The following is a 12,657-nucleotide window of genomic DNA, read 5'->3' as shown; positions in this document are numbered from 1 at the left end:
CAAGAACTCATGCACAGAGGAGCTAGAGTTAAGTTAGCTTGCAATTTCTCCCCATGATAATTCTTGCTGGGGGAATTTTGGACTGAAGTAATTGGGAGCAGGGTTCCTGCCTCCTGCAATTCTTACGCTTTTGTTAGAGCCATAAAAAGAGGACCCGACTGTCACCTCACCATGTAACACCAGGCCAGCTGTTTGAGTTGCACTCACCTGGAGCTGTTCAGAATATGGTGCTGCTTGTTTTTCCTAGGGTTGAATAGAACAACAACGCACCTAGACAGAGATAACAGAAGAACAAAATAAGATCAACATAATAGGCCGTGGGTACCAAAACAAAAGTTATTCTCCTGTCCTTGGCAGGAGAGTGAAAAAGCAGCTCAGAATCACTGTTCCACCTTCTACCCTCGTGGGCTGAATTTCAGCTACCTGGGATGGATGCTAGTGCCATAAATATAGTCACTCTCCACTGGTAGGAGACCCAGGGCTTACAGTCACAAGCTAGACAGAAAGATTCATTAAAAAAAAGTCTTTACAACATTGCCATGATTCTGTCCCTTTCCCGCACCCTCACCAACGGCTATGAAAATGGCCCTACACTCTGGACATCAAACCAGGATGTCTACTTAAGTGGACAAAGTAGGGAGTGAAGAAAGAGGGGTTAGATGAGGGAGAGCTTTGAGGGGGGGAGGAAAGAACTGTGCCTATTCTCTATGCAGACTTTAACCAGTCTTCCACCAACACCATTTTGCCAGCAACTGCTGTTCCAACTCGACCACCTTCCCTAAAATAAGGCAGTGACTAAGGCCCAGCCCTATTGGGACAGTAAGGAATTGTCCACGCCGCTTTAATAAGCATGGGAGCACCACTGTGAAGCACAGGCCACCCACTTACTTCTGCTCCACACATGCCAATTCCCAGAAACGTGACAACCTTGGCACATCCCTGAGCATGTGCTGGCAAGCACACCTGAGAGCAGAGGCTGGGCATGTGCTTGACTAATCCAAGGCAGCTACTCTGCCTCATTGCTAGGGTCTGGTACACACTGAGCAGGAGTGAACGGGCAGGCAGAGCACACTTGTGGGGTGTTCCTTAGCTCTGCACAGAAGCCATATTGACAAGCTTTAAGCGATCTTCCATTCCTACCTTTCACAGTAGTCAAGGATAGAAAAGGCTTCAGTTTTGAGCAAGAGTTCAGGTCACTGACCAGTTAGAAAACAAAAGGCGCAATGGAAGAACCCCCCTGGCTTCACAGGAACTTGGGCATTTTGTCCTTAGCATGCTGTGCTGGCCCCACTTCCATGCTACAAGCTGGGTAAGCTCTTCCCCTTCTCATACTCCACAAGGGTAAACCCTTTAAATGACATTTCAGCATCCTCATACAATGCTGTGCCATGTGACAGCACAGAAACACATTTCTGTGCCAAGGTGTCATTGTTCCAGCACAAGAACAAAGAATTATACAAAAAAGTAGCATTGCCCAAACTAATAAAGAGAGCATTAGAATGGCCAATATCATGTCAGATTACTGGTCCCTCCAGTCTGGTATTGTTATTTTTAATACAGATCAGACTGCATGGCCATCTTTGATCTGACATACACACTCATTCAGTTTTTGCCAAGATGGATTTTACTTTAGTATTTGAAGGAGGAGCAGGGCAACAGGTTTGATATTTTTACATCTTTCCCACAAAATTCAGAGCTGGATTGGCACGAGTATATCAGACTAGTGCTTTTCTGATGGCCTTATGAGGTTTTGGTCAAACTGGTCTGCAGTGCATGAACACTGGAAGGAAACCCTTCTAGTAATGACCCAATGAGAAGCTGTAAACACAGACAAAAACAAACAACATTTCTGAAAGATGCCTGCATTTCTACCCAGTGGAGTGTTGATTCTGGTGCCTAATGACAGTCTAGATGGTCAACTTGCTCTCTAAATTTACTGGTAACTATTTCAGAAGCAGTATCCAACTTCTCAGGATTACCAAAGCAGCTTACTTAGACAATTACGGCACCTTTTGCTCTCAAACTGAACACTGGTTTGATTTCACTGATATTTATGGGACTGTGCACTACTTGGTGGCAGACTTACTGCTGCACAAGTGGTGTTTCCAGGTAGTCAGAATTAGGTATTGTTTTCATCTGCACACAGGCCCTGCAGAAACTCTTGACAATAATATTTAAGGTTTTATTTCTAGGTTATGGTATCATACTTAACCTGAAAACATACCCCCACCCCCCCGCCCCCGAGAGCACTGTGCAAACACAAAACAGTACTTTTAAAAATAATTCAGTGATTGGCTTTAGAATCTTCCATCAATCTTTTGTTTCTTGGTGAAGCACTTGCATGTTTCCCAATGAAAGGCACTATAGAAGTGCCAATTTTTTTTTCCTAAAGGAAGCCCATGTGCAGGGATGTAACTGGTTTCTGATACAAAGAGGACAGAAATCAATCTGTCACCATCACAGCTGCTTCAAAGGGTCATGGAGAAAGTTCTACCCCTCTGCAACAGGAAGACTGCTTGAAATAGCTGAGGTGTCAGTGTGAACAGCTCCTTGGAGACATTTCAGGCAGCATAGGGGAGGGCAAACCCTTTCCCCACTGTACACGTGAATGTGCTCTGTGTGTGCTGGGGGTGGCTAGCATGAGACCCCCTAAGAAGAAACAAGAAGCAGCTCTGGCGAAGGGAAAACACAAAAATTTCCCCAAGCTAAATTTAGGAGAATGGAAAGGAATCGGATGTCAATAGCACATTTACACACAGTATCTGAGTCAACAGCACTTTGCCTTTTTCTCAGATGCACATCTAGTTTCGTCTTCCTCCCCTCCTCCCAGCTCCACTCCTTGTTCTTTTCCAAATCCTACTGGCTAGGGACATAAATAACACAAACTGGTATAAGTGATCGGAAACCGGCTTAAACCACTAACAGAACAGAAGTTCAGTGCACTTAAACTCCATTCAAAATGGCCAAAACTAGTTTAAGATAGATGTATTATCAGACTTCACTGATTTAGGTTAAATACGTTTGTTAAACTTCTGTCCCAGATCCCCTCCAGATTCAAGTTAACTCACAATTCCCCAGCATCCCAGGATGCTTTGTACCCCTCCCCCTGCAAACATCCCTCACAGGGTGGGCAGGCTAGCCTTAGCCCAAGCTGTCTGCTCCAGACAAGTAGGGTGGCATGCTCTAGTACCCTCAGCCTCTGGTCTGAGCCACTGCAGGCATGTGGCTGCATTTCTGGAATCAAAAGTGAATGTCTGTTCACTTGCTTATTGGTTCAATTTATGCAGCTTAGACTAACCTGTGAAGACTGAATTGATTCAGCCTTGGGCTTTTTGACTGTCTGTACTTAGCCCCACAGTCCTTGTCCCTCTCCCTCAGCAAGCTAATTAAAAGCAGATTTACGCAGAAGTCTGTTTCCTTCTTTCTTCCCTTCCTCCCTGCATTGGCCACCCACCTCCCCAAAAGATTTGCTAAGATTAAAAAGTCAATTATGGCATTTCTTTCCAAAGCTATTCATCAACTCTGTCTTGTTGCATCTTGTGGGATAAATGATCAGAGACAGAGTTCATGGGTCAAGTTCCTCCCTGCCCCTGCAATCTTGGCTATTAACAGATGCCGCAGGGAAGAGCGAAAACTCCATTTGGACATCAAACAAAAGCCTGGCTCCTCTTTTTTCGAATACAGCCTTCCTTGAATGTTGCTGCAAGAGTAAATGAGAAGAGCAAACAGCTCCATCAACTTCAGATGAGTCACTTCCAGAGCGCCTGGCTCATAAGGCTACCTGGCTTCTCTCCTTATCTCCCAGGAGCTGCAGTGCTACAGTGTGGCACTCTCCTGCCTCCCCCAATTTAGGCAAAGCAGTAGCACCAGAGGTTGCTTACTTTTCCCCTCAGATAACTGAGATAGAAGGAAAAATTTGGTGAGACAGGTGTGGCCACCATGCAGCAAGCACAACACAAGTTGCAGAGGCGGCAGCTTGTGTGTGTTGCATACGGAAGATCGATAGGGCAGGGAGCATAGCTGTAGATAGGGCAGGGAGCAGAAATCAAAGCAGCAGATCATGGCAGAGGGGGGACTGGAGTGACACTCACAGAGTGCATGGCTACTTTGTGACGTGCAAGGTTGGCCTCTACTGCAATAGGGAAACTATTCTCTCTCAAAGTGAAGGAATCCCCCAAAATGAAAAGATCTAGGGTGCTCCTGGAAAGTGCAGGCAAATGGAGAGCTGTTTCCCTTCTCTACCTCACCATCAAGATTGTTATTGCCTCTATTAGGAGAGTGCTTTAAGCCTGTGTATGTGTACAGACAGCTCTAGACAAGGGGCCAGAACTTGCTCAAGAATCTTGTCCTGTTGCTGGTGCAGAAAACACTCTACCCACCCTAGACACAACAGTTAAGATGCATGCTTCAGCGAGACCAGAATACATTAGGGGAAAACTAATTATGCAATAAGAAGCCCAACACAAAACAAAAGGATTAACCGTATTTTAGTCACTAAGCTGATGAACTGAAAATTATAGGTTGTCAAACATGAATATTGTGTGACCTAGGGCAGTAAGGCTCCCAAAGTCACTAAGCCTACCTACCCATGCAACAGCAGGGGGACCAGGGTCACACACTTCAAGCAGCAGCAGATGAGTAAGAACAAGAGCTCCAGTGACCTATTAGCAGAGCTCCACAATATGAAGGCAGAAATTTCTCCAGGGGTTAGACATTTACAACAGGCTGAGGATTGCTTAGGTCAGTGGTTCTGAACCTTTTTTGTACTAGGACCTATTTTTAAACATCAATGGCCAGTCTCGACCCAGTGCTCCTCACTCCTGACCCACTGCCCTCTGCCCCCCAGTGTGTGGGGTGGGTGTGTGGATCCTCCCCACCCCACATGTCCCAGGTGTGTGGGGGGCATGGGGGACCCCAAGCAACCCCTTGCAAAATGGATCTCTGCCAGCCTGCAAGAGAAAAGCCACGGTTTCCTACGTTTTTCTCCTTTAAAGGAGAATCCACTTTTCAAGTTTGTCGGCAACCCTTTCATATATTCTTGCAACCCACTTCTGGATCGCAACCCACAGGCTGAGAAATGCTGGCTTTGGTCATGGACTACAAAGGAGAGGAGAAAAACGGCTTTGGAAAAAACATGAACATTTAAACCAGTTTAGCATCTAAGAGTCACTGGGGCTGTAATGAGGTTGGAAATTTTACACATTTGAATTTTTCAGCATAGAAAACAACCCAGTTTTAGTTGCGATGGCTCATGGCTGCCACCCTCAAACTCCTCCTTTCCCCTCAACAGCCTGAGTCCCCAGGTTCTTTCCACCAGGCTCATACCCACAAGATTAAAATGCTTTCTTTGTGGACCCTGAGGAAGGTTATCCTACACATTCTGCCAAAATATCCCAATGTCCAGGCTGCTGGCTGCTCCAGCCATCCTGCAGTACAGGTCTCACAAGCAGCTATTTGCCTCCTGCATCTATCAAACTACACAAAGCATAAGAGGTGGTGGAACATTAGAGTTAAACAAAAGAAACAAAAATCACATGGTAATCTGTTGAATTGGGCAGCCATAAACCACAAAGCATGCATCACACTTGCACGTGCACTTAAAACACCCACTCACCCTCTAGAGATAGGGGAGAACTGCCAATTATAGAGCCTACGCTAAGTTCTTAAAACGTGTTTCTATAATGCATTTTCCCTTGACAATTGATTTATTTCAGTGCTAATGCAAAACATCCACACTACCCAGTGACTGAAAGCTAAGGCCATCTCTAGGAGGTGCAGCAGTGATGGGCAGCTCAAGACAAGACAGCTGAAGGTTAAAAGGACCCCCTCCCCCGGTGGTTTACATTAGGAAACCATGCAACTCGCTTAGGAAAGAGCCACCTGGATGCGTAAGAAAAGGAGCCTTGCACAGACCATTTCCAGTTGAAATGCTGTTGAGAAGGATGAAGACCTGATTAGCAACCAACAGCAAGATCACAGTCAAAAGTATGAAATTCTCACAAGCCCTGTCAAGACTTCCACGCTCTGCCCCCTCCAGGAACAGTGCTACCGAAACACTTGGGGGTGTGAGGTTTGATGTAACATTGTACTTACTAATCTCTCAGAAATTATTTGCTTCAATACCTTGAGAATTTTACCTGGAGTCAAAACTGCAATATATACAGCAACATGCAGAAGTGAACTTGCTTTACAGACCTGCTGAGGCACCTGCTTCAATGACCTCTTGCTCACCACCTGTGCTCTCCCTCTGCCTGCTCTCTAGTGCCAGTCCCCCTTTGATCAACATTTGGCTTCCAGCCCCAGTACATCCTTTACAGCCAGAGCACAAGATCAAAGGATCAAAGAAACAGAGTTTCAGAATGTAAATCCCCATGGCAGAAAACATCTGGATGAGAGAAATGGGGAAGAGGTAAACAAGCTACTGGAAGCATGACAGGGAACTGCAATGGAGACCAGAAGAGAAAGTAGAGGCAGAAGAAGAAAGAGATGATTATCAAAGTTTCAGGTCTGCCCCCAGGTTCTAAGGGAAATCAGGACTCCAGGCAAATTCTTGGGAGGCTGCAGGACCTCTTGCTGAAGTGAACCCCACTGAGGTCAAATGACTCCTCTGAACAGCAGCATACACTTGACTGGATTTATATTCTGCCTCTCGGACTGTGTTTCAGGTTAGTGCCATCTTCCCCGTGAAGCAGTACAGGGCGAATTTCCTATTGCTCTACAGACCTGCAAGCCAGAGCAGTTTTCCCTGAATTGAAGTCCCCGAGGAACACATTACATATCTAAGAATAGCTGGACTTCTTACTTTACCAACAGGCACAGCCAGGGCATTCTTCATTGTGATTCAAACAGTTCAGGGGCCCAAGGGAGAGGCTTTTTATGTGGGGAAGGGGACATCTTGTTGCAAGTGCCTCACTCTTAATTCTTTTACCACTGGCAATCAATGCAGTCAATATTAAACAGCCATCCATCAAATGAGAGATACAAAGAGCAATAAAATTTAATTGTTTCTGCTTTCAATTTAATCAACCTAGTAGAGAGGAGGCAGGGAAACAGCGGCTAAGTGAGAAACGGCTGCCTTAGAGCCTGCATCATTCTTCCCCCCTCCAAAGAACTTTGTTTGTAAAAGTAATACACAACAGCAGCCCCTTCCAGGATCCAATGACCTAGCATTGCTCTTTATTCCACACTTCAGAGCAGATGAACAGCAGCCCCACTGCAGCAAAAAATTAGAGCAATCCTTCCCCTTGAATGCCTCGGTGAGCATTACTTGTGCAGTAGCTGTGCACAAGTGTCAGCAGCAAATCAGACCAGCTTCCTCGAAAGCACAGAGCCAAAGAACCACTGGCTCAGAACGGGCCATTGCTGGAGGGGAAGAGAGGAACAGAAAGCACAACTGACACTGCGTGTTACAGCTCTGCACCCTGCGTAACAGAGCAAAATACTTTCAGTGGTGCCAGCAGCTCAGCTACCTGGGCTTAAATAAAAGGGTTGCATATTTACCTCAGGATAGCAAATGTGCTTTAGCACTCCCAAGGTAAAAAAACTAAACCCAGCCCTCTTTCCTGCCTATGCAGGGGTTCGGACTCGATGATCTATTGAGGTCCCTTCTGACCATAACATCTATGAATCTATGAACAACTATGAGGTGAACTCAGAGGTCAGCAGCGTAGCCCTGCCTCACACAGATCTCAGCTAGTTCTGTACCTCATCTTCCCTGTTTACATTGTGGGAGCCGTTAGTTGCCACAACATAAAAAAAAAAAAACAAAAGAAAAAAAAATACAGCTCTTTTCAGCAGCAAAATGAAGTCTTGATGAGACATCAGGGTTGGCCTTGCAACACACATCTGTGTCTCTCTTTCACGCACCCAAATAATAAGTACAGTTTCTCAGCACTGCTGCTAGCAAGAGGATTTCTTAGGCCTAGGCTACACTACAAGATTTTGGCAGTATAGATCTGTGGATTAGGAATGCACAAAGATCATACCCAGTGGCTAGGGTAACTGCTGGCAACACTCCTGATACAGATGCAAGTATGATACAAGAGGGTTTTTGTTGGCTTCAACCTGCAGCAGCTCTGCAGTACAGACAAGTCTTTAGCTATTTAATACAACACAGCAAGCAAAAACCCCCAACACCCACTGCAGGGCTAGGTCTTCCAGGAAAAGAAATGGTGCCCCGCTGTTCTCACCTGGTGATGGGATATTTGGATTGGGCTTCATGCTTTTCTTTTAATTCAAAGTTTGCAGTCCATGTCAATGTTGCCAGGAGACACAGGGCTTGTTTTGAGATTCTTAGGAGGGTGGAGCTGAGCTGAGGCAGTTGGTATCTCAACAGTTTTATCCCAGACTTAACTAGGATTTTTTTTCCTCCTCAGTCTTATGCAAGCTTAGAACTTGGCTCCAAAGCAAGTCACGTTGCTTCACCAAGGCACTGGTTGCTAGGAGGCATAACTATCCAAAAGATGCCAAATTCTTCCCGGGGAGGGAACAGGTCGCTACCTGTAGACAGGCAACTGAAGGATTTCTTAATCAAATCCATCCCCCTGCTTTCACAAGTCGAGAGAGAACCCCAGCTGCCTTACTGATAAAAAGGCCTCTATATTCCAAAATAGTTGAGGCAATCCAACTTTTGCAAGGGAAGAATGAGCAGGTGGGCATATAATAGCTTTCCAAACCTGTCAGGGCTTCCTACTTGCACAGCTTCACTGAAGAGAGCCGCTCTTGGCTAAAGAGAGAAAGTGCCCGCAAAACAAAACAGATGTAGTCATTCTTTCACATCTATCTCTATCTCTTTGCAATCTTAAACTCTGCTTTTCTGTTTTCGGGTATTTTTGTATAGGGTGGCTTCAACTTAGTTCATTCTCTAACCAATTAGATCAATGCCTCAGGTAAAGTTACATATGTTAAAAATCATAACTTCTTACCTGTTTTTTTCCCCATTCAAATCTCAATTACTTATGCACATGCAAGTAGGCCACCATTATTTCTATTCTTAAGCATTATTCCTATTTACTAAGCGAGTAAGGCTGAAAGACAGAGTAAAAATTACAACAGAGCTCAAGAGTGACCAATGTAAAATTAAAAGGACTGCAACTAAAGCGATTTAAATTCTAAAACCATATGCATCATTCCAAGCACAAGAAATAAAAATATTGACCCAGATAGCCAGATGAGGACAGAAACAAAATGCTTCTAACAGTAACAAAGGCTGAGGTCACTATTGCTCCTTTTGGCTGGGTTGCCAACATTTTCCATAACATTCTTGTGACTTTTTTGCTTAGAAGCTCCAACGCCCTTGCTGTTTATAGACCTTTGAAACAGACTAAGGGAAAACCTTAAGTGCAAAGGGCTTTTCTTCGTCCTATGAATTTCCGTTGAGGTTTTGCTGAGAGAGAAAACTGGGGAAGAAAGATTTCCATTTCTTTTCCCTCGCTGTGATCCTCAGCAAGAATTTGGCAGCATGTCAGAACCTTAACACAAACATTTTAAAGCACAAGGCTTATGTTCTCTCTCTCTCTCTCTCTCTCACTCACCCTGACTACACAATGGCAGCTTCATGTAGGGCAGAGGCTTCTCTCACCTTTGGTAGTATAGGTAATACCTTCAGTAGCTACCCCAAAAGAGAGACAGTAAGTGAGCATCCATGAGATAAAGCTGCCTTTTGTTGCAGCCTAAGTTGCAACAGAAAGCTGTGTTATGGTGCAGAGTTCAAGGATACAGAGGGAGGAAAAGAAGGGCATGAAATACAGATGAATCTGCTTTTACTTTTTCATTTTAAATAAACCTTGACAGGATTAAATTTGTATCGATAAGCATTGATTAGACCTGTCACTCACAAACCAACGGAAAAACATTTCTGTCGGTATTCATCTAAATTTATAAAAAGGGATGTAAAAAATCTGGGGCAGGGGTAAAGTAACTGGAGCAGGGGAAGCCCTGTGCGAGTGAGTGCACACACAAGTGGCAGCCACTGCAGGCAGGATAAGGGGAGCCCCGGCAGCACCACCCACAGACTGATCCTCTGAAAGTGGCTTGGGCAGCTGCTGCAGGAGCTGGGGTCTGGGCTTGGAGGGGGTGTTGGCAACTGGGAGCCCAGTGCTTCCAGCTGCTCGCTCTGCCCAGATCCCAGCTGAGGACTGAAAGCCAAACTCCCAACAAGCTTGACCCAACCCCTGTGCAATTGGGGCTCACCAGGAGTTTGCCCCCAGCCCTGATCAGGCAGGGGCCAGGCCAGGCAGGAGTTCTGGGAACACAGGAAAGAGGCACTGGCCACTTAGCCCAGGGTGTGAAGCAGATCCCTGCTCCATGCAGCTCTTTAGGAGGTGAGCATCAGTGGAGGGACAGCCCGGCCCCATGATGGCCACAGCTTCCCACCCCTCTAGTCAGTGCAGGGGTAGCAGCTAGGCCCTGGGGCACCCCCATGTGCCCTGCCCTGATCACACTGCCTCTTCCTGTATTCCCAGAGTTTCTGCCTAGCCCAACTCCTGTATTCTTGGGGCAGGATGCACAGGGGGTGCACCCCAAGGCCCAGCTGGGGCCCCACCCCCCTGCTGCGAGTGATTTTATAAAGCTTTTAACAGCATACCACCATTACTACGTTGTTTGCCCCCCATGTTCCTAATTCCATGCAATCATGAAAATCTAAAAATCAATATACATTTTAAAAATGCTTAAAATAAACATTGATTTTAGCCGTCAAAATCATTAAAAAAAAAAGTCTAATTCTGCCAAGCCTAGAAATGACATACAAAAATGCCTTGTGTTTAAAGAACTTTAGGCCACACAGTGAAGCACTCCGGCAATGCTAGAATTAAAAATGCCTGCGCACATGCATTATGATGAAGCCTTTAATTACACAATCACATTCTGCTTTAAAACAGAAGATCCCTGGCTCATTTAGTGTACAAGGTAAACACTTACGGATCCCAAATTAAGGCTGTACAGGCACATGCAAATCTGGCCTGTCTTTTAACCACAACCTTAAAACCTGAACATAGGCAAAATAATACTAATACAAGTTTCCCTCGCTTTATGCTATATACATGTTCCTGGAAAACGGTGCATAACTTGAATTCGCATAAAGGAAATCCACTTTATAATGTAACAAATAGTGATACCTTCCAAGACCTCGATTGTACTGACCCCACAGACCCATTTCTACCACTTTTACCAGACAATTTTGGTACTCCCAACAGCAGACAGTACACACAAGCACAGGGCAGCGGTGAATGTTACCATAATGGGGATGGCAACTACAAAAACGTGTTGCAGACAACGAGCGAGGTGCACAGATCTATACAGGAGACTATACTTTGATGCATGTCACTTCCACAATGCACTGCACAAAGCAGCTGACTGCAGGCTTTTACCACACTAATTGCATAAGAGTAAATTTACCTTGCATATAACAAATTTTGGTATAAAAAGGGTCATTGCATAAGAGCAAATTCGCACATACAGAACCCACATAAAGCAAGGGAAACCTGTAATCATTTCAAAGAAAGCAACAACAAGTAACTAGACGGAAATAAGAGGAAGGCACTGAAGTGTTACATGCCCTTAAACATTATAACCCAAAATGTTTTGTAGAAAGCTGAATAGGAGCTAAGCGAAAAATGGAGGTAAAGGTAAGAGGTAAAGAAATCAGCAGACTGTTGCCTGAGTGGCAGGGAGTTGAGTGATGGAAAGAGAAATGCTCCCTAGAAAGACAAGGACAAGGCCTGTGGTACAAGTGACTATCCTACAACATCAACAAGACAACTGCCTCACCTCTCTAATGCTTAGCTCTTATTATGCTACCTCTTCCCTGTAGACCTCAAATTGTTTTACAAAGGAAACAAATCCTAACTGCCCCCATTTTAAGCATAGGGGAATTGAGAGAGAAGGAAAGGAAATTACTTGTCTTAGGATGCTAGTTAGTAGCAGTGCTGAGAAAAGAATCCAGGCCTCCCAAGCCCCAGCCCATGAAAACATGCTGCCTTGCACTCTAATATACCACTTTTAGACACAGATCTGGAGAGCATTGTGGTGGAGCAGTTCCAGTCACCCCTTGATCTGATGTCCGGGCATTATGCAAAGACTGTACTGTCTATAGCTGGGCAGGAAACTGGTTTCCTGTCCTGAAAAAAATTGTGAGATTTCAAAAAGATTCCAATTCTACACTGGGACTTTTGCAGTTTTCCCACAAGAAACCAGGAGGATGGAAGCCACATCCACTCCAAAACATGCACAGCCCCCACAACTTCATGCTTGTTTCCAACTAGTCTCCTACATACCAAGTCTGTATTCTGGTTTAAACTGGAGCAAGGTATGTGCTCACTCACACTAACCTCCTTCCCACCACCTTGAAATTCCCTCTTGATTGAGAAACATTTCCTGAAGTGTGCCATTACCAATGCAGCATGCTCATGGAAAATTCAGTTACCAATCCACCCACAGTCTTGCAGAAGTGGATACTACTGCCTCTCAATGGATGAGGTTCTTCCTCTCTAAGTGGTATAGGTAGTATCCATGTTGGTCTAAGGACATGGGCAGACAAGGTTCTTTGGGTAAATCCAGTATCTTTTATTAGACCAACTCTCTGAGAGCCTCCCAGCAAGTGGTAGCTCCCCACAAAATCCTGCAGGGGTTTCCTGAGCATCACCACTGTGTATGCGA

At 45.1% G+C, this 12,657-nt stretch overlaps 1 protein-coding gene across 11 annotated transcripts in view; it reads right to left on the bottom strand.

Moving 5' to 3' along the window:
* Positions 1-12,657, bottom strand: part of MAPKBP1 (mitogen-activated protein kinase binding protein 1) — a 119,939-nt gene that overhangs the window by 52,139 nt on the left and 55,143 nt on the right. For all 11 annotated transcript variants that reach the window (XM_025205291.1, XM_025205290.1, XM_025205296.1 and 8 more), the window contains one exon: positions 208-270. In XM_025205291.1, coding sequence (XP_025061076.1) covers positions 208-270 — 63 coding nt within the window. The remainder of the gene's footprint in view (positions 1-207; positions 271-12,657) is intronic.

The sequence above is a fragment of the Alligator sinensis genome, unplaced genomic scaffold (assembly GCF_000455745.1).
Source record: "Alligator sinensis unplaced genomic scaffold, ASM45574v1 scaffold108_1, whole genome shotgun sequence".
Classification (NCBI taxonomy): domain Eukaryota; kingdom Metazoa; phylum Chordata; order Crocodylia; family Alligatoridae; genus Alligator; species Alligator sinensis.
Note: the sequence above shows the minus strand (reverse complement) of the source record. Positions and strands in the feature narration are given on the sequence as shown.